This window comes from Acyrthosiphon pisum, chromosome A1 (assembly GCF_005508785.2).
Source record: "Acyrthosiphon pisum isolate AL4f chromosome A1, pea_aphid_22Mar2018_4r6ur, whole genome shotgun sequence".
Classification (NCBI taxonomy): domain Eukaryota; kingdom Metazoa; phylum Arthropoda; class Insecta; order Hemiptera; family Aphididae; genus Acyrthosiphon; species Acyrthosiphon pisum.
In genome coordinates, this window is record NC_042494.1 from 109,601,503 (window position 1) to 109,625,361 (window position 23,859).

The following is a 23,859-nucleotide window of genomic DNA, read 5'->3' on the forward strand; positions in this document are numbered from 1 at the left end:
ATTTTGGCTGTCCGTTCCGTTAAAAAGCTTTGCTGTAGGCCTCGAATCAGAGCTTTGCACCTGACGAAGAGAAACTGTTATCGGCCTGCGAATGGCTCACTTCTCACACGCGCCTGTCCTGCTCTTCCTTTTCCCATATTATCTATTGCCCTCGGTCCGAAAAATCTTCACGTACACCTACGTGTGTATTGCTAACGAGTTAAAAGAGCATCACAGTCCCTCGCCAGTGGTGCTATCGCACAAATGGGATTTACCAAGTGAAAGGAAAATCCGGCATATACGATTCTATATATATAAAATATACTGTCTGTTGACTATTATAGTATATAGGTAGGTACTGATTTATGTATACGGCGTGTTCTATAAAGATGCGTTGTTATGTTTACTAGATGAATGTCGGCTTAATCAATTTGAAAAATTACCACATCTGTGCGTCGTTTGTATAGGTATACGCACCTTATAGTCTTTCGATTTACAAGCCATTTACCACTTTTATATTATAACGACTGAACGTTTATATTCGTGTGAACAAATTGTAAAACTCAGAAAAAGTACCTCTATGGAATCGGATCGATAATAAATAAAAAAAAGTGTATTTTATATAATATTACTAAGTGTCCCGCCTGACGTTGTCCAGGCCAAATATTTGTATTTTTGATAAATATATATTTGTACAAAATATATATATACCATATGTCTTCTAATAATTATAATAGTACAATAATATATTATAATATCAATATGTAACAAATTGCAACCATTTAGATTGACTAAATAAAAAGCAAATTTCTATCGTAAATCTCAAAGCACCTCTCCGGGATGAACCAACTGGGTCTAATTGTGAATCTAAACCATTCAGTGACTCACTCAAAAACACACAAAAAATGTCCAGTGGTTTAGGAGGAGTTCAATGACATACAGACAAACATTTATTTTTGTATATATAGACATAGATTGTTATTATTTTCGGCCACCCAATTAATTTCACAAAGGAAAATTATAATACATTAAAACCTTCCCCGTGACTCGACCGATTTATTAGTGAAAACCGTAATAAAATAACTAATAAGTAGAGTTCTTTTCGATATATGCTCATACCTATATACAAAAAAGGGCAGTGTTTCTCTACTATATATTATGCATGTTATATAAACCTTCCTCTTGAACCACTCTATCTATTTAACAAAAACCGTATCAAAATCCGTTGCGTAGTTTTAAAGATCTAAGCATTCAAGTAGAAAAAGGGACTTTGTTTTATAATATGTTAAGATTATAATAAACTTGCGGGTATACATTACATTAAAATTATTGTAATTCAACGCGTATGCGGTACATAATATATTTTATTAATCATTATAATACTGAGTAAACTAGTTTAATAATAAGTATTATTTTTTTTTTTTTAATGAGCAAAAAGTAAACTTGTTGTGCTTCAGTCGTTACTTCGATATATAATATAATACATCATAATATTATATTCATATAACTTATAATTCCTTATGATGGATATATATTTTTGTTGGTATTTCGGTATTTTTGAAATAGTTTTAACATATTATTATATATCAAGTGTTTTATTATTAAAACACTTATATTATACGTAATTCAGTTTTAATTTAGATAAATTTAAAGATAAATTTGAATTGGTCACACTAAACTGAACAAAAAACACATTTAACGTGTTGCCGTTAATGAAAGTAAAAACTGCTGATTAATTTAATTCTACAAAAACCGTTTCTTTTTATTTTATAACGTTCATGAGATAATTTCTTTAGGGTTATTACTATTTTCTTATGAAATTAATATAATGGTGACTTTTAAAAGAAGCAATGTAATTTTAAATTAAACATTATGACAGTATAAAAAAAATAAAAACCAAATGATTTATGAAAGCACTTTAAGACCTTTTTTTAAGTAGTGTTCGTCGGTAATAATATAAACAAGAATGACATTGAAATTAAGAATCATTGTGGGCTGTGGCATTCATCATTTAAACTGAATATTATGTATATACTTAACTGTAAAGTAGTCACTTTTATTCATTTGAAAAATAATAAACCAAGTCAATATTTTTTCTGACTTAATGTAAGTTAATATGATTACTTCTACGTTTTTAATTCGACCTAAATTATACAATTTACCGTCGTAATTTGATACTCTAATGCTATAATGTCGTATTATGATATTATGAACATATACCTAATTACTTTAGTAATAATTTTTTTTTTATTATCACTTTTTGTGTATAAATTATATTATGAATTTAAAAGCCGATTTACAGCGTTGAATAACATAATACAATATTCTTCCATAACGATTAACATAAGTTCCTATAATATAGAAACACTGTAGTTAAAATAAATACAAATTGATTATTGATTGCAGTAGAAAATTTAATTTAGGAAATGTATAGGTATATAGATGCGGTAACATAGAACATTGTTTCCCGAGTAATTTTTATTAAACTTCTAGACGACCGTCGCTGTCGTTATAAAGTTGTCTCGGGCGTAGATGACTGTGATCAATTCGACAGGGGACCTCCTCCGTATTATATTATAGATTGGCCCCTCGAGAGATATCGTTCAGAGAAATGACTCTGACAATTGGTGAAAGGGTACATGTTTGTTAAGAATATTGTTTTTTTTCCTGTCTAATTCGTCGTCAGCCTGTCTGGGTACACACACACCCATTATATATACATAAATATACAGCATACACTCGTAACCGTATAATGTACGTGCAAACTGCGCAATACTGGCAGTTATAAATTGTCGCTTGTTAAATGATATAAACAACTGGGATCCCGGCCGGGTATACCTCGCTAATGGCACGACCAATTAACCCTTCAGGGGCCCGGAATTCGGTTTTTTGGTACGGTATAGTCGTCGGCTGGAGGTGTGGTGGTGTTAATACACGCGGGACCCGGCCCTGCGGACAAACTAGAATCAGAGAGAGAGAGTGTGAGAGTAAGCGAGAGAGAGCGAGAGATAGAGTGAGAGAGAGTGATGGAGGTGGTAGTGTGATTGAGTGGGAGTGGGGAGTGAAAGGAAAAGGCTTATTATATGCATTTTGCACAAAGAGAAAATAGAACGGTGTAAAAAAAAAATACCCTTAGAGCTTCTTGAGGGTTTTATAATTAAAACAAAATATTTTCCTTTCTATTATTTACTTACCGACTATGCCGTCCTTAATTCCGTTACAAAAACGATTTTTAGCAACAGAAAAAACCTCGGCACCGATGTTTATCAAATGGAATATTATTTTTTTTCTTATCGATCGATACACAAAGAAAAAGAGCATACCAGTTTTACGTATTTTACACGAATTAAGTATTTACTATTTCTATTTACGTATCAAGTGTATTAGCTGAACTAAATTTTAATGTCACACATTGTCACTGTCTATATACGTTTCGTTCGATCCTCACGCGTAAAAATAATAAAATGTTGTCTAGGAATATACTTAAATATAACTTAATATTATTTAAAACAATCCACTAGGTATTTGAATTGAGTATTATTAAAACTATTCTTAAAATTAGTATAAAATATATTAAATTATTAACACGATTATACCTTTTTACTTTCAAGACGCCGTTTGGCTAATGTTTTTTATTTATTCCGCTAGTCTTTTAGAATAATAAAATATATTATTCTATTATTTACATTAGATAGTTATGGCTCAGTATTATATTTATCTAAGTCACGTTTAGCGATGACTCCGCACGTGTGTCGTGTGTTACTAAGACATTTACTTCCCTCACCTTTTCCTACAGGAGAAAAATAAAACGGCTTACACGCCACCGTTTTTTATTATTATTATTATTTTTTTTTCTAGATCATTATTTTATAAATAAATGCGCAGAAAGTGTTCATTTAAGTTTCCTGTTTTAAATTCATGACAGATAAATTAAATAAATCTGCTTGGAAAACGTCAAGGAAATGACATAAACCCTTTTAAATGCCCGAACTGTCACCCTATAAACGTAACAAAAGTGCCGGCAAACGTTTTAACACTTTTTCTTCATAAAAAGATTACATTAGATTATTCCGTTTGTTTCTCAAAACGAACGGAGCAGTTATCTTTGACCAATACCTATCATGAGAAATATGCCAATTCTAAATTAAACAATATTTAATATTTGATTTATTATTATTATTATTATTATCTATAGTAAATTATAATTTATAATCGAACGGTTTAACGAAAACAACTAAGGCTCGTTTTAACGAAACAATTACTTAAATTATGAAAGAAGTATTATTGGTTCGTGATTATTTTAAACAAAACATTTTTCTGCGTTGTAAAGCACCATGGTACTTTGAACAGGTATTATAATTATTACTTCTTAGTAATTTTTTTTTTTACGTTTTTGTTATTATAGCTTCGTAGTGTATCACTTGATAAGAAACTATTATGAAGTAGCACACATATTATTATATTGTTATATATAAGACACTAATATAATGTACCTATAAAATAATTGTATGCACATATAAGCAATTTTAATACCTACATAGGTACATTCTTAAAACGTACTGCAGCTATTATTTAAAACCCATAAATAATTTGTTTGATGACAATGTATATTGATTTATTTTTTTAAATTCTAAATCTAATTTATAATATATATTAAAATATTATTTAATTTTTAAACTTCGACTTTGACGTCATTAGCGTCCGTTATTTTTCAACTAATAGTAGGTTTCATATATTTTGATAAGTAGGTATTTTTTTTACATTTCACCGAGGATATATTGGCACCTATAATAAGGTAATGAAATAAGTATATGATATTTTTCAACTAATATATTGCGAATCAGAAATAATTTTAGGTGTATTCCAATGTTCAGTGTAGTATCTGAATTTCGTTACAATCGTGGTATTATCAATACAAGTTATATTAAAAAAAATTCTAGTAGTTATTATTCAAAAACTGTTTTTATGAGTTCTGAAATACGAATTGTATGGACAAATTACCAACTGGGTTTAAGTAATAGTTATATTAAATAAACAAGTGTTAAATGACATTGTGCTATTACCCAAATTTGCTTAACTAGGAATGTGTAACTATTATTATTTTTTTAAATAATGTGTTTTGGCAATAATTGTGTGATGGATTCGGTGATTAATGAGACCTCGACATATTCGGACTACCGCTGTTTTCTATAATATAGTATCTCCGGGGCCTTTTGTCTTCCCTTATCGTTGATGCCACGCCCATTGTTATCGAACTTTCTCCCTTCGGGACAAACCGAACTTTGCCAACGAAAAAATTCGATTTCCCTAAGTGGAAAGCAGTCCTATAAATATATAATAATAATTGGATTTGGAGACACAAAAAAGTTTTTTTTATTTGAAAGAAATTACAGATGTTATTTACATTTCTATGCTACATTTTATCTAAGTAATTTAAAAATGAGTAAATGAAACAACAAAATAAAAAAAATTAATAAATTGGTCTTTGCACGTTTGTCAATTTGCTGTAAAAAATAAAAACAAATATTAGAAAAGTTCAAAATTATTTGTATTTTTTGGATTTAACTTTATGTAGTTACCTATTTATATAATATTCACCAATAATAAAACAGTATTACATTTTAAGTTTTAACACCTATAAGTCATACGTCATAAAATACTTCGTCGATATTGAATTCCTACTGCGCATTATGGTTGTATTGATACACTACTGTTTGAATTATTATTGCTGAAATTGGTAAAGTGTATACTTAAAACGTGTTCTGTCTGACTATTTCTACGCGCACGTCATATGTAGTACCTACGCAAGTCTATGTACAACTCAAATTGTCCGCGGTAGGACTGATTGGTTTATTTTTTGATTCGAAAACAATAACTTACAAATACCATTATATATACATAATTATAGTAGGTACCTATACACTATATAATATTATCAAAGGCAGTCGGAAAATTTAATTTCTCGAGCTATGACATGATGGATATAATATAATATCGAAATAGCAGCTACATTATCCTACTAAAAAGCTTTACGTCATAACCACCGAACGTCCCGCATCTAATTATAATTTATGTACACTGGGACCATATTATTATAATATAGGTAACGATAATACCTATACGTACATATATATCGCGATGTAGATACCCGCGTTGAAGTCAATATTATATACATCCGGTTGGCCGTCGATACACGTGCAGGGCACTTCCAATGTTCTCGTCGTTTCCTGCCGTCCCGAAGCCATTAGGTAGCCGAGTGTGGGTGACCGGCAGACCGGATTGAATTAGCGACGACAGGGCTTTTGCGGCCGTTGTTTTTGTATTATCTCTGTGATGGATTGAGGCGCGGTCCAGAGGGTCCTGCAGGGAATAGGGTTCCGCGGTTATTGTTATTTTTATCCTGCCTCGATATATATATGGAGCTGCTGCAGGTTTAATATGACGGATAGCGTACTCGATGGATGGAAATGCGATTAGATTTTCTTTTCTTTTCGTTTTCGTTTTCATTTTTATATTCATCTATTTTTAATACGTTTTTCAATATGTGGTGGTTAATACAACTGCAGTTTAGATATGGCTTTCCTTCAACTGAAATATTATATTAACCATATAGGAAATTAGGACATGTGAAATTATATTATGAGGCACAAGGCATAATGCACAGTATATATTATGCTATAAGGCCGTATACTTATATTTTAGATGCTATAAGACCATACAACTATATATTATGCGCATGTAATAAACGTTGTATCATCATCAATATCGAATGTTTATTTAAATAGTGTATAGATTCTAAAATTGTATGAATGTAAATCCAAACAATAATATCATTCTCTTACCAGAAAGATCAAAACAAATAAACCATAAATATAGAATTTAACAATGAACTACTAATAATTACCAAATAAGTGATTTTAAAATGTATAAAATACAAATTATATTTTTATTAACATTAAAGTCTAAATAGCAATTATTCATACTTACGTAAATAAAATATAATATAGTCTTAATAAATACATAGGTAAATATAATTAGTTTTTAGGTATAACGATACACACTCAAAATACATGTAGTATGTACCTATAAGTTGATAAAACTAGGTAATTCATTTAAATGACAGGTTACAAAATATATATTTACAAACAAAATTTTATATCATACTATTATAATTCAACAGCAAATGTTACAATTTTATGAATTATCGTCAAACTCGATGGCTTCGGACAAAAAGAAGAAAAATTTCTTTAATTTAATCACATTCATTCGATCTTCTTTGAAACCACCTATTGCTAAAACTAAACGAGCAAATACTCGGTAGTTTGATTTCATTAATTTCAATACTTTTTCATAACTTATAGTATCAAAATAATAATTATCCGGCGCTTTCATATTTAACATGGTCTCCATGTCGGCACTTAATAAACTTACAAATTTCTGAATTTCTAGTCTCGATAGTAAAATTACGTCTTTGAAATTTGAATTTCTTAAATTATCAAAAAATTTCAACAAAAAGGAAAGCAAACTGATCAAGTTGCCCGAAGCCTCCGTCGACAATTTTAATGGAAACTGAGATCGGTGAATATTAAATACTGTTAGTGGTCGTAAGTATTTGATAAAGTCAACTATAAAACTCATTCGGTATTTCGTTACATTTTCATAGTTTTCCATTTCGTCTATAAACCGAATACCTAGTTTTAAGTGAGTTATTGTCGTCCAGTAAAAACAAATGTATATTGTCCTGAACACGGACTTATGGTATGCGTACATAGCTTGAGGATTAAATTCAAATGATGCCTCAAATGATTTTAGTTTTAAGTCAATCAAGAGCTCATTCGGCATGGGTATATTTGAAACTAGGTGGTTCACAAAATCTGTTAGTGCGATCCTCTTCGGATCAAAATCTAAATCCACTACGTTATCGGATACGTTTAAACTCCGCATCAATTCTTCAGCATCTTCGATGTTCTTGTTCATTTCGTCCAAAATGACTATAAACTCGTCATTTTTGTACTTTAATCGATACTGAGTCACTATGTCCTTGTCGCTACACCAAGTGTCCCAATAAGTGTAAAATTTATCTAAAAGCATCATGTGGACGTCTCCCATGTGTTTCCTAGAAATTTTCACATCAACCGATGACGTCACTTGTTCTACTGGTATCTTTTGTAGGAAAACGGTATCATATACATTGTTCAAGTATAAATTCAAAGCCATCAATTCGCCGAGACCACCTGTTTCACCGTGAGAAAGTATGGTCAGCATATTGACAACAGTTTCGCCGAATTCTCTAATTGGTTTGTCGACAACGGCAGGTATTTTGTCAAACTGAAACAAAGTTGAATTGTTATATTATTTATATTAAAAATGAATCGTCACTTTATGACATTTCAAATATCTACTATTTTTTCTTGTACAAAACAAAACAAATATTGAAATATACGTATAAAACTAAACAAACGTGTCATCATACCTTGTTTAATGGATATGAATTTAACAAAGCATCACTGAGAACTACATGCTTAACAGACAATTCGACAAAACCGCATCTTGCCGCTCGAAACATGGCGGATCTGATATTTCTTCCATGCTTGCAAGACCTTATACTTCCATGGTAAATATTTGGGCAATCGTCTACTTCGTCGTCACGTTCATGATTGCACCCGTAAATTGCCTAAAATTATATTATTTACATCAACACCAACTTTTCATTGAACCTAACCTATCTGTTAGATTAATAAATTAATTTAAATTTAAAACATCGCTCATATGTTGTACACGAAGTAATATAAAACTATAAAGTTCGTTTTTATTATTTTCGAAATAATTTTTACATAATTCAATTTATTTTTATTATTTACTAGCAAATATTATTAATATTATAAATATTTTTTTATTTCGAAAAATATTTATTAAAAAGTAATACAAACATTGTGTATAATTGTATTAAACTTCAGTCGTTTTCTTTCACTTAATACTTCACCATTCTCATTAACAATAAACTTAAAATGTTGTGTGAAAAGTTTTTGCCAACCATCCAATTTGACATACTCGTGCAATTCTTGTTCTAATTCCTCTCTGCATTCTGATTCCTTCGAGTTATTTGCTTGTGTCGACCAAATAGTAACTCCTACGATTATTGCTAAAAAAACCGTTTTAATCATTTCCCTATAAACAAAAAGATGTGTTACAAAATATGTAAAAATTGCATTTTATATTCTAAGTGAAGTGATACATGAATTATTGGTTTAAATATGATGTATGCATTTTTTTGTGTCTGTCATCATATTTTAGAGCAGAAAAAGTTCAATATTCTACTTTGATGTTGGTTTCTGGTAGAAAATTTGACAAAGTTGGTAATATTTGAGAGGCAAAAGTAAAAATTCAAAGTACTAGTGAAGTACTTTTAAAAATAATCAATAAAAAAAAATATTGATAAACAGGAATTTTTACGCAAAACTAGTTTTTGACAGAATCGATTTTGTTTATTTATTGGAATTAAAAAAAAAATAACTGTAGGGACTTACATTTACACTAAATATTTAGAATAGTATATTCTGGACATGGTATAGTGTTTAAAGCATGTTGGCTCTTTTGGGGCAGTTTATAGACTTTTAAAAAGTATAAGTTTTATGCAATGTATGTAAGACACATACTTGTAATTTCTAATTTTTTCGTAAAAAGCTTGAACATTTAATTCATTTTAATACATTTTATAAGTATTTTTCACTGGTAGTTTAAAAAAAAAAATAATAAGCAGAAAGCCGAATACATTTTTTTAACGACTGATTAAAGTTCAAATTTTTAGGACTTTAGATAATATTCAAACGTATAATAACGATTTTAGTTATTTTTACAATTTATTTATAAAATTATATTTGTAGGGACTTGCATATTTTAGCCACGACATGTATTATATGTACCTATTGTACCTTTATCAATGTATGTCTATCAATGATTCACAATTAAATTTTCAAAATATTTATATTAATCTTATACCGTTTATACGACGAACCTATTCATGCCATTCTATACGGTACATCGGTATTAATTTTGACTTATATAGGTCAATAACCGCTGGTAATATTATATAAAATAATATTATAATTATGTTATTGAATAAATAATAATATAAACAATTTGTTTTTGGGAAAAATTAGTTCATTTTTATCGTAGGTATTACTTGTAGAAAGATAAGTTATAGCAATATAAAATATAAATATATAATAAAATATACTTAGAATTTTATAACATAAGCGCTGACCGACAGACCGTCCCCCTCTTGTAACAGTTTTTCATCGTATAAATTGATAACTGATTTATCATTGAATTCAAATTTATCACATCTATATAATTGCAGTGACCTACTCAATGACTAGGTGCACTACTACACATACCTACTATACAGCAGAGCGACTTCTTTGGTTTTTTTAAATGATAAAATGAACCTATTATTGGTATATATGACTAAAATTAATATTTGACGAAGATATACGTATGTATTAAGCAGGTCAGGAGTAATTTACAAACATTTTATTAAAGTTTACTTATAAATTAATTTTGTCTAAGAAATTACACAAATTGGGCACTATTAAAATCATTGAGTTCAAAAGAGGATTCTGATCGGAGCTCGGTGGCATTTCTTGGCCAATTTCTGGGGGTGGGAAAACTCATAAATTTAGTAAATTTTAGACACACAATTTACTATAGTTTATATCGTGGTATAAAACACCTCGTTATGGTAAATAGGTACCCACACAATTTTTTTAAGATGCCACACTTGTATTTGTCGAGCTCACACTCAACTAGTTTTCACAGACAAACATAAAAAATGCCACCATAGCAAGACCCAGTGTTCGGAACGTTCACTAAAAAAATGAATTCGTTCACGTTCAAATTCATATTTTATTCAAATGAACACGTTCTTTGAAAATATGAATGATTTCATTTCGTCGTTCGTTTAATTTATTTAATTTATTTAAATACGATTAAAAATCGTGGAAATCATAATATTATTGTTGTTTTATGTCCAGGCGACTGGAATTTTATGTATTTTATTTTTATAATTCGTAATATATTATTATATATCATAACAATATTAATAGTATTATCAATATTAGTCAATATCAATAAGTATTTAAATATTTATTAAATAATAAATAAATTAGTACGTCTTAAAAATCGTTCGAATTCATTAAATATATAAATTATAAACGTCGTTCTGCGTTCATGTTCATGGTCTATTTGAAAAAAAAATTGAGCATCGTTCACTAAATATGAATGTGAACGCGTGAACGAGCGTTCATGAACGACGTTCTTATTCCAAACACTGGTAAAACCAATATATTTTTCTCGTTTAAAATCGAAAATAATGATTGCACTAAACAGAAACGTAAGGTCACCATTTGTTTTACTGCAGCAATTTATAAAATTAATATAGGTATATTCAAATTATAATTATTTAAATACTGACCTATGGTTTTTAAGTTGGCATTATAACAAAAGAATATAAAATTTTAGAAATATGTTTATAAAATAATATCGTCTTTGAAGTTTTTCTATATTAACAAAATGTTTAATAGATTAAATGAATAACTAACTACCTCTAGCCACACTTCATTAATATATTTTTTGTAGTAAATGCAATGACTTGTGTTAAATATGAATTTAGATATTCAGTTATGACCTACATATCAGAGTTTTACTATGAATATTATCGAATTGAAAATAACTAAAACGTACTACAGCTATACTATATTATTGCTGAATTTAGTTTTACATTAAAATAGGTGTTATACAAAAATATATTATTTCAATTATAGCCGTCGTGTTATAATTATTGATTATGAGACAAGCACTGTTAAATACCTACTGTATGGTAATGTATTATAATGTATTATGTATATATTTTGGATTTATAATATTATTATTTATTAATTTATTTATTTATTATTATTTAACTCTATACCAATAAATATAGTAAATAAATAGTTATTATACCTAACATAGTAATTTACATTAATTTTTTTAACTTAAAAAATGTATACGTTTATAGAAACATTCGTCTGTGGACTAAAATCTTCACAAAATATTTATATAATACTATATTGTGCATAGGTACTTACGTAATATGTTTTAGTTCATTCGATTTGTTATGATGGCAACATGCATTATACTACGAACTGAAACATACACTGACTGAACGACTTATTGTGTTCGGTTTTACTGCAAACTACAACATATAAAAATTTGTACAGGTGTTCAAACGCATTGTTTAAATAGCCTACGTTTGAAAGTTACTTGTTTTCGTTTCTTTAAAGTTTGTGCACACTCCTCGAACAGTGTAGCTTAACCTATTATTATGAAATATGAATTAAATGTATTTTATGGCTGAACACATTATTAAGAAAAATTATTTTTTAATTTCAATATCTATTTTTTTTAGGAATTTATTCAAGACAAAAAATAATATTTTGACTACGTTTGTACTTATTCCATGAAAGTTAACGGAGAATATTTAAAGTCAATAAGTTAATAGTTAAAAAATATAGTTTAAAAATACTTAAAACTTTAAATTCGTAATAGTTTTAAAAAAACCGGAAAACAATTATTTTGAAATATTGTCGATGTAAATAAAATGTTGAAATTATCCTTTTAGAATATTTTTTATCAAATATGATGGTATTAATAATATCCTGCGCTTCAAGATGAGATAAATATACATATCGTTGAACAGACCGTTTTCTTTTACCTTCCCATTTTATGACGGTTATTGATTACATTTCGATACCTGTCATTTCACTTAAATCAACAATATTGTATTTTTTTCTACAGTGGCGTCATTTTGGGGTGGGGGATCGCAAGGTGAGCATATGCCCCTTTCTGATTTTAAAAGCAGCCTGTTGGGCCAGTGCCCGGTGGTTTTCGATTAACCATTATTATATTTTATTAGCACAAGAACTTGTCTATAGGAAAATATTATATTGTGCAGGAACTAAGAAATTATTGTCACAATGATAAATTGGTAATTATAATTATTAATAGTTGGAATATATTTATATTTAGACGCATGCGTGGATGTGCATGAAAGTTGGTATGTAATGTATGTGTTTAATTAAGGAAAAGGAACATTATATAATTTTAATATGGGCTTGCGACTTGCGTAGGTTTTTTTTTAAGTTACCCATTTGGGTGGGTCAAAACTTTTGTCCCCCTCTATTAAAAACTGAAATGATTCCACTATTTTCCCACATTGAATATATGGCAGAATGCTTTATCTGTAACAATGAATGTGCTGTATTATAGGTATTTATGTAGAGGTTATAGGTACCAAAAGAGGGCGCCCGCAGAAATTAATATTCCCTGCACTTGGTGACTACATTTAAAAAATGATATCCTCCAATTGTATCGAAAAAATTACTTTTATTTTTGTCAAAAGGATTTTGTAAATTTCGCTTGACGCTTTGGCCTGCGGGCACTAACCTTATGGTATACTTATCTACGAGTCAGGTTAACGTGAATAAAATCGTAAATAATATATGTAATTGGAGGTTTTTTTAATGGAATAAACCAATGGTCTAGAGTCTAGACTTTATAGATAATTTTAGTTTTTAATAATGTGTAATAATATTAAAACCCATTCTATGACCAAAGAAACTGAACATCTTCTACGTATAAAATCGTGTAACCGTTTTTATTTATTTGTCCATACATAAATTATTCAAATTTTTTATACCAGAATTTACAATTCATCCAACGTATGACATGGTGAGTAGGTACCTATAGTGCCTACTGTTGTACTGATAATATTCATCGATTATTACTTTATTTTAAAGTCATTCCAACTATTTTATTGTGATAAGAATGTCGGTAAAACTTTATCTTTTGAATTGTTCAGTTTTAAATAATATACTTAAGGAAATTCACAGTAGGTATGTGCAATTACACCGCAGTGGTAGTGGTATTTCATTAATCGAATTTATGTCAAACAATACACACACTTTAAAGTTGTAATGAATTTTATCAGCTTTATAATATATTAAAACCTATTGTACGCGGGTACCATTTTAATTGTTTATTTAATCATATTATTAATAATACTATTATTATTATTATTACCATTAAGATCATTATACCATTACGATTATTATCATTATTATTACTATCGATATTATTATTGATTATCAAACAAACAACATTTTTAATTGAAAACTATTATACATTTTGCTGTAGTGAAAATCGTAACATTGTTAGTCAATATAGAATCTGATTTAAAGTTTAACTTAGAAAATAACAAACAAATAACGCAATAATTCTTCTTTTAAATAACTATAAATTGTGAAAAGAGCAACAGAAAAAGTTCGTGTTTTAATTTTTAATGGTTCAGATAATATAAATAAAATATAATATGTATTGATTCGATTCTAAGTTTAATGCGATTTCCATTCTTTGACTGCATTAATGTCTTTTTTATGATTTATTCACAAATTATTGAAGCTTTGGTTTTGAATTTTATTCCTAAACGACTTATCTTTGGAGTACCCAATAATATTTTTATTCCAATCACACAATATGACAATATGACATCAAAATAAAATTGCAAAAAAAGGCAAAGGCTGTTGGGTTTTTTAAAAAGTAATTCTTAATTTCATTTGAATCTGTCAGGTGCCGAATAGTCAAGCGTTTTCGTTTACTTCACGATCCTGCCCACAAGATATTTGCTTAAAACCTTGTTTAAATTAATTATTTCTCGCGTACATTTACAATTTAATCATGTCCTTGTAGTGTTCATCGTGAACAGTATAGTCAGTATAATATATTATTATTATTGTTATTACATCAACCTGAATAATAATGACTGAATAAATATAAATAAATTTATACCCTATATATATGATTAAACAAACAAAAATGAAGGAATTAGAGGAGAAGAGGTCAAAAGAGAGGAATTACATCGTATCGAGGGGGAGGGAAGCTTGATTATGATCGCGAAATTGATGAATTCCACCGCGACAGTTTCGTTTCGACCCTTATAATCGGAAATGGCTCTTGAAAATTATTAACGAGGTTATTTCGACCTCGTATAGCTTTTTGGTTCACAGATTTTTTTCTTTTTATTTTGTTTGTTGATTTTTCATCGTATTTTCATAACGGCTGCGTGCAAATAAAATATGAAGGTGGATTATCGTCTGAGAATAAAAATAATGTTATTTGATATTTTTTCCCATTCTAACCATAACACGTCTTTGTCAATCGTCAATCATGTTTTTACCTGTGATATTGAACTCATTCTAATATACAAACAACGTTAGCCGGCAGCACTCATAATGTTATGTATTTTTAACAGCTTGTAGATTTAAAATAGTTTTATTGATTGATAACAATAATTGTGTTGGTATTTAAGATTATTTTCGCAAGTATATTTTGGACCATTACTTATTATAATATTAAACCTAAAAAAATAAGTTTATTTTTATCTGTTGTCTAATTTTTAATAAATGTTGGTATATTTTGTAACACCAAAATACCAAAAAAATTATTGTACTTATTGTATTGTTCTGTAGTTAATTTGCATAGAGTGTTTTCTTTAGAATTAATTACTTCAGTTTTCCCTTTTGTTATTGTACAGGTAATTTAATTGGTATTTTTCTCGTATAAAAGTAAACTTACATCATAAAAAAAACGAAGTCCTACTACCGTTTTTTTTTTCAAAACAATGTAAATAGTGAAATATTTTATTTTACTTTTTTAAATGAAATAATTCATTCTTATTCCTTTAATTACATTTTCTTTATTTTTATTATAGTGTTAATATTTTTGAATAATTTTAATGAAGTTTAATATTTGCCAAATAAGTAAATAAATAAATAGTTGCTTAATAGTCTGCTCTTAGAACTTGCAAATTACCAATGTTTATTAAAATATGTAGAATATCCATAACGTTATAGGTGTATTAATTTAAAATTGTATAAGCCTTATACAATATTATATCAAGTGTCAAGGATTGAATTTCATTGATTTTATAAGAATAGTTATGTAAATTCAGTAGGTAATTACATGTTTGTTATACCTAAGTCACGTTTACTAATGCATATTATGTAGGTATTGTTCAAAAATCTATAAACAAAAATATGTATTATAAACACCTAAAGATATGGGTTGCATTTTCGTGATATTTGAAATGGTTATTTTTTCTAAATCACATATTTTTACCCTTATTCAACACCTTTGGAAATATTTGAATTTAGGAGGGGGATCACTGATAACTGCCGATTTCCGATGCAGAAACCCTTATTTTTCATTTCAAAATAAAATAACTATCGAAAATATACGACCCAACTATAAAATATAGAGAGGGTGATTTTGGACTGTAAAAAATTACCTAGGACTTGAAATGTCAAAAATGTTCGGGTAATAAATCCTTTTAGTTGTGTTAAATGTAGTTTATTTTTTTTTCACGACTCGTTGATATGTATTAACTTTAAACGTTGCCTGTTCGAGTCGTTTTGGCATTGAAAACGCGTTTGATATAATTATTAGGTATAGAATTTTTACAATATAATATGTTATTAAGTAGGTAGGTTTAATGAATTATATCCAATATTATTATAGCGATTAGCGAGAATACAACACATTTATATTGTTTTAACATGTTGCTATGAATTATTTTATTATCACGATCTGATCAAAACTCGACGATATACCATATTGTAATTTCATATTCGTATTTTAGATGTAGTTCTATTATATTTTTGTCCACGCAACTAGCGTATATATGGCCATTACCGAGAGTTTTTTGATACGACACATTTTTATTGTTGTAACGTTTTGATATTAATTAATTTACCATCGCGATCTGATTGAAATTCACCGATGCTTGCACATTATAATTATTTCATATTCGTATTTTCGTAGCAGTTGTATAATTATTTTTTTGTTCGCACTAGAATCACAAAACTAGTGCGTGGTCATTGCCGAGAGTTTTTTTTTTTTTGATGCGCACATACGTCATATTATTATGTCCATGTACGAGGCGCGGTGTAGTAAACACGATACCGTTTTATTTGCAAACAGTGCTGTAGTAGTTGTTGTTTGTCCTCGTGTACAACACGTCCATATCGCGTAGACCCCGTGGCCTCTCTTATATATATACCCATCGATCTATAAATCTTGACAGCCGTGCGGATAATTAATATGACGGCGGGACCGGGCGCAGAAACAAGGGTTTGGTATGGCACGCGTGTGTGCATCATGGGAAACTCTACGGCGGCGCGGGTATATACACCGACTACACACACGCACACACACACACACACACACACACACACACACACACACACATATAGCAACCTAGGTACAAGAAAAGTACGTGACGTTACCAGGGACCGGGGAGAAAATCGATGGGTTTCCAATCGCATCCGGCTCCCGCTGTCATTTCCAATTTCCGCCACGGAAATAGTCCAGTGTTAAAAAAAATAATAATAATAAAAAAGGGAAATCCCCGACCAGGATGAGACCAAAAATGAAAATTAATAACATCAAAATTAATGGCGTGTGCGTTAAATTTAATTTCGTGTTATATGTATAACGGATATTTGCAGTACATACATCAGAGCGATTACACTGTATATACTATATACATAGTGCTACCCATAATATAATAATATATAGCTGGTACCTACATATGCAGAGTCGGAATCATTCATATGGTCATATTATATTTCAGTATCTATATTATATTATATGGGTATCTAGATACTATCTATGCAATAATAGCTAATAACTTCGTAAATGGTGACATTTTTTAACACCATTATTCCCTTTATTATTACATGTTTACACTGTAAAGAACATATAAACTGGTTAAAATTTTAACTAAAAAAATGTTTACATTTTAACAACAAAATATTATTATATCAACATTTATGTCTAAAAGTATCTCTATTAAACGTATAGCCGCTACATATCCCTCGTTATTCTATAACGGGCTATATTATATACTTGAGGTAGATGATTTTAACCTAAATAATATTTTATAAAGGGAACCATTTTTTTTTATGATTCAGCTATGCTAAAAAAAAATATAAAACTTTGAATGTCTTCATTACTTCTTAATACATATTTTATATGTTTTGCTTGCTATAAATTCGAATATTTAATTATATTGACACATTAAATCCATGATTAACTCCGTAAACGTCGATAATACGTTACTTCGAAGTCTAAAAGTATTCTGCACATGGTACATTATAGTCAGTGTTAATTTAATGTAAAATTCAATATAGATTTCCTGTTAATAGGTACCTAAATAAAATGAACCATACTAAAAAGCAATTCTGCAAATCACGCAGTTAATCATAAAATAGTAATTACACGATGTTTTTAATGTCATCATAGAATTCTTAGTTTGAAGTATTGCAGTGAAAACGTTTAAGTTTTTCTTTCAATCAGATTTTTCATTAATTTTAATGTAGCTACAAAGATTTTAAGACTTTGAATCTTAGCAGTTAAAAATAAAGTTAATAAACGTTTGATATTTAGTTTAATGTGCAGATATGAATTTATAGGTAGAAATTATTTAAATTTGGTAGGTAGTTAATTTTTATGAAAATTCGCTATTTTTTGTTAATCTAATTTTCAACCTACTTAAAAAAATTGTAACTTTAATTGGAAATAAAAAACAAATAGTATAATATATCTGGTACAGTATAACTATCAGTTTTTCATACTCAAAGCATATTTAGACGATAATAAGGTTTTTAAGGCAATTGATGTACAAAAGTACCTACATATTATTATAAGTACCCATTGTAAGAATGTATATTATTTTTTTATCTCCAATTCCCTCGGCCCGGAATTTGTCGAAGACACCAGACAAGGATATATAAAAATAAGAATCAAAAATCTGACCATCAATCTGATACGGTTCTAGAATAATAAACTCGGATATTATCGATTATTTTGAAACAAACGGCATGCATTTTGATACGGGGGGCGTGAAAACAACCACACGAACTGTCATCCAAAAACTTTGGAATACGCACATCGATTGGACGGGGTTGAAGGGTTTCGTCGACTTTGGAAGTCGAGCTTATGGGGTGACAACCCTCTCGGTGTTAGCTCCCCCTTATCTTTGGGCTGCCGGACGGATATCCATCCATCGGAATGATTCCTCGCCTCAGCTCCGTCGAAAAGCTTTTTAGAAAGACATTCTCTATGAAACCTTGTCGTCGTTCTTTTCTCTTGACAGCCACGTGACGAATAAGAAAGAAGTTTTTAGTCGAACAAAACAACAAAAGAAGTATATATAAAAGTGACAATACTCCTTTGGGGCATAGCCGTCTAGGATAGATCTAACGCAAATAAGTTGTTCAAAGAAAACTTATTTTTTATATTCACACGTCTGTTTATTATAATGCTATACCTTTAAACAGCGTGTTACCACTGTTACCAGTTGTATTTTACAGTCCCAAACATTCATGTATTTTTCAAAATCACGAAATTGTCCCGTCCCGTGTCTATCAAACATTATGCCAAGTCGTAAATATTATAATCAATTACGTAAGTGCTCTATAATATATTTCCCCTCCTCTAGTATAACGGTGTTATCACCGTTCCTGGCTGTTTATAGTTTGACAAGTTATTGGATTCAAATTAATTTAGATATGGTTTGCGTGGAAAAATATATTCTCACCATTGCACCACCACTGAACACAAAAAACATTGTTTTTGTATTCGTAACAATATTGACTAATTGTAAAATGAAACCCCATTCAAGTTAATTAATTCAATCATGTCGTATGGCATGCGAACCGAATAAGTTCGATTAATCTATGCTATAATAACTATATGATTTTAATTCGCTTATACATAAATAAATATCCATAATGAACAATTATTATTATTATTATTATTATTTCTCTGAATAATGATCAAAACACAAAATATTAATTAACAACCTTAACGTTGACAGAAACAAGAGAACAATATGCAAATTATAAAAAAATGGAAGGAACAGTACTGACATAAATTATTATAACATAATTAAATCTGAAGCGTCCTTTAAAAAATAAAAAATAATCGAACCTTAACGTTAAGTACTTGAGTTATTCTCAATTTATTATAAGACTGAGACGTAATAACAATTGTTGGCATAAAATTGTTACAATGTGACTCGAATACTGCATTTCATCGGACTGTATTTATTATCATGACATAGTATTAGATTCTGAGTGGAACGATGAATGTATTGATTTTACAATGATGTGTGTTTTTTTATTTTTTTATTTTTGTGTCCGTCATCACGGTTTGGGGCAGTAAAACTGCTTCGATTTTCTTCAACAGTATCTTGTTTGATGGGAAAGTGAATCTAGTTGGTGCATTCAGGAGGTCAAAATTTGAAATTTCCAATAGTTTTCAAAAGCGCCGTGAAAAACAAAAGAAAAATTAAGGAAAAACGGGAATTTTTACGCCAAATCTGTTTTCGAGAAAAATGATTTTGGTTTTTAGTGTAACTTTAAAACGAATGACTGTAGATACATGAAATTTTCACTGGTTGTTTATATTTCCATTTTCTATACATGATAACATTTTCAAAATATTTTGATTTGTTTTGAGCTGTTTACGGACAATTTCAGTTTCCAATTTAATTAGTTTTTTTTCTATGAATGTCAATAAAACTTTATTTGTTGAGTAAAAATACTTGAAAATTTAATACAAGGCTCCTACTATATTGTTACAATGAGATTTGAAAAATATTAAAAATCCTTAGTCACAGTTTTTTTTTATTAGCATTTAAAGTTCAAAAATTGACAAAATATGTAAAAATCACGAAAATTAGCAAATTATTTTGAGTTAATAATTCGTAAAAATTTTTCTTTTTAGAACTAAGATTTTAATAAATTTAGAGAAAATAAATTATAGAAAATAAATTTATAAGATTTCTATAAATATCAATAAAATTTTATTTGTTTGGTAAAAATGCGTGAAAATTTAATGCAAGGCTCCTGATACATTGTTACAACAGCAGTTGAAAAATATTAAAAATACATAGGCACAATTTTTTTTTATAAGCATTTAAGTTAAAATGTTGACAACATTTATCAAATTTAAAATTGAATAATTATTTGGTAGTTAAAAATTTATAAAATGTTCAACTTTTATATCTAAGGATTGAAAATTTAAAACAAGATTCCACGTAAATATTTAATTCTGTTGCCAAAAATTCTAAGAAATACATAAGTACAGTTTATTTTTATAGTAATTTTAATTTAAAATTTGGACGAAATTACATATTAAAAACCTGGAATAACTATTTTAGTTATTTTGTTGTGATTGTAATGATTGTATTATATTATTTGTGGGTACTTGAAACTTCTAAAGTATGCTATTATATATCTATGATAGTACCACGGTTTGTTGTTGATGTATAACGCGTTACTTGATTGATATTGTGATATGATTAATTTGGAATTTATTATTAATACCTATTATAGGTCAATTTTTTTTTTAATACTATAGATAAGTATACCTATAATAGGTATGTCTAATACCTAGACTGACAAACCGTTTCCACTCAGAATCGTTTTTCTTATACAGTGATATTATATCATTGAATTCAAATTTAATACTATCCATTATACAGTGACCCACTTATAACCTACTGTACAGCAAAGCGACATCCACTTACCCACCTTTTTTTAATTTTTATTTACTATTACAACATCGAACAAGCGTTTTTAATTTTTTTATGAGTTATGTGATAATAATATTATAATGACGCTATTATATAATATAATATTATAGAGTTTTGGCGATTTTTTATTTCACTGGCACATATAATTTCGATAGACACGAAAAATTAAACTTTTAAATCATTTACGAGGCGCCAACAAACCTTGGGCAATCTTGTTTAAACTTCATTAAACACCGAACTTCAGTAGCTGTCTGCGTCAGCTGTCAAATTTGGAAAATGCGAGTACCCGTGCATGGTCTGGCGCCATCCACCTCCTCGTCGTGGTCCACATCGCTAATGAAACAACCGTCTTCCTTCACGCACAAACTTGTCTGCGATGGCCAAAAATAAATGCGATTCGATTGGCCACGGAATTCACTATTGTTTCGAAACTGTGTGGTGGTTGTGCGAGGCTGTATGAGAAACGATTCGGAAGTGAAACAGTTTAAGTCGCATCGTTATTTATTTCTTAATGTACCGTGAAAAAAAAAGGGACAGATTTTACTCGGCCCTTTGGAACGTATGAAATATTAATTTCCCTCTTTTTCGTGGACCGGAAGCACAAGTTTTTCTTGAAAAACTTTCTGTTCTGTCAGTAAGGGTCACCTGTATTAGGGGGAAAGTAATTGCGCGACGTTATATATGTCTTCCGGTATTTTCGCTGCAGTTTATTTTTTTATATGAGATACGCAGCGTGTCCGGTAATTATTTTTATAGTAACAATAATATTTAGCAACAATATAAATATAAATAAATAATTAGGTATATGACGAATTAAAAAAGTTTTCCTAATCTATTTTAAATTATTTTTGATTTTAATTGAACGAGTGGTAGATTATTGAATTAAGTAGGTGTATGCCACAAAATCTGAAAACGAAAGCATTGAGTCAGTGCGACGTATGTAATATTAGACTCGTTTATTCTCATTTATTAAAAATTTAATACGTCCCGTAAAATATTTCATTTCTAAATGTTTATAATATTTAGGTAGCAATGGTACATTTTTTGTTTATAATGAGTGAAAATTAAAATTTTTCTGTAGGTAATATAATTTAGAATCGCATTGAATTTTAATATTGGGATTGGAACTTAATCAATTCAATACCTATATCGATATTAATGTGAACCTATTGCAGTCGAATTAATTCATTAGAGTTCGCCTATAGGTAGGTCGTATAAGTTATATATTTTTAGAATTATAATATAGGTACAAGTTTGAATGTATTATATGAATTTCCTCCAAAATACTATTGAAAAACATATGGGTATAAAATAATTTTAAAAAACCTGGCCAAATAGGTGCCAATACTCGTCTTACTTTCTTGACCTCGATGAAAGATAATATAATTGAGTACAGGTAGGTATATAATAGTTATTATAATGTATACATTTGAAAGCAAATGATAAAACTCTGTTAAGACTTAAGACCAAACTTGCGGAGGTTTTTTAAATTATTATTTATTCCAGCCGTACATAGTTTTCCTTTTGATTTTCATTACACTAAAAGAAAATACCGAGAAATGTAGAGTTACCAATTTAGTGTCCGTCCAGGAAAAAAATACCTCAACCATACTAATATATTTCTTCGTTTATCTCAACTAAAAAGTAAAAACATTTTTGCTGACGTACTTTTTATAAAGTTAACTAATTCAAAATTATTGTTATTATCAATTTAATATGAATACTTTAAAAATTATGCGGTATGTTTAATACTGTTACGGGTTTAATTACTTAGTTTAACTTATGTATAAATGTAATAAGTAGGAAAATGTTTAATATTAAAAAAAAACTCCTCTTTTACGATGAAACATATTTTTGATAATTTTTCTTTAAATCTAGAAAAAGCTGCAAGTTATTTTATGGGCTTTTGCTTTTAACACAATGGCCGTTTTTATATTAATAATAAATTCAAGAATGTTCACTGTAGTTAGCTACAGCTAGGAATAGCGTTTGGACCTTGTCCGAAGAACAAAATAAACAATTTCATCTCTGAAAGACTTAATTAAAAACCACCGCATTCCATTTAAGCAGATGTATGTGCTTTAGACAATTTTCAGTAATAATTTATAATATTCAAAATAATAAAACGTTTTGTTTACAAAATACATGAAATAGGTAAATGATCCGCATTTAAAATATTGAAAAAA

The 23,859-nt window shown here is 28.9% G+C and overlaps 2 protein-coding genes across 4 annotated transcripts in view; one reads left to right on the plus strand and one right to left on the minus strand.

Annotated features, from left to right (window-relative positions):
- LOC100165618 (kinesin-like protein CG14535) overlaps positions 1-23,859 on the plus strand; it is a 182,623-nt gene that overhangs the window by 97,673 nt on the left and 61,091 nt on the right. The gene's annotated exons all lie outside the window — the stretch shown is intronic.
- Positions 6,463-12,323, minus strand: LOC100167646. The gene is made up of 4 exons (XM_001946009.5): positions 12,105-12,323; positions 8,910-9,147; positions 8,453-8,653; positions 6,463-8,307 (listed from the first exon to the last, which is right to left on the minus strand). Exons 2-4 carry the CDS (start codon positions 9,141-9,143, stop codon positions 7,174-7,176), a joined length of 1,569 nt encoding a protein of 522 aa, XP_001946044.1. The 5' UTR covers positions 9,144-9,147; positions 12,105-12,323; the 3' UTR covers positions 6,463-7,173.

Bases quoted from the DNA above. Each gene is read 5' to 3' on its own strand.
- LOC100167646 (XM_001946009.5), bottom strand. From the start codon at position 9,143: ATGATTAAAACGGTTTTTTTAGCAATAATCGTAGGAGTTACTATTTGG. The intron at 8,654-8,909 runs GTTTGTATTACT...ATATAATTTTAG, and splicing joins TTAATACAATTATACACAAT to GCAATTTACGGGTGCAATCA. The intron at 8,308-8,452 runs GTATGATGACAC...ACTTTGTTTCAG, and splicing joins ATTCATATCCATTAAACAAG to TTTGACAAAATACCTGCCGT.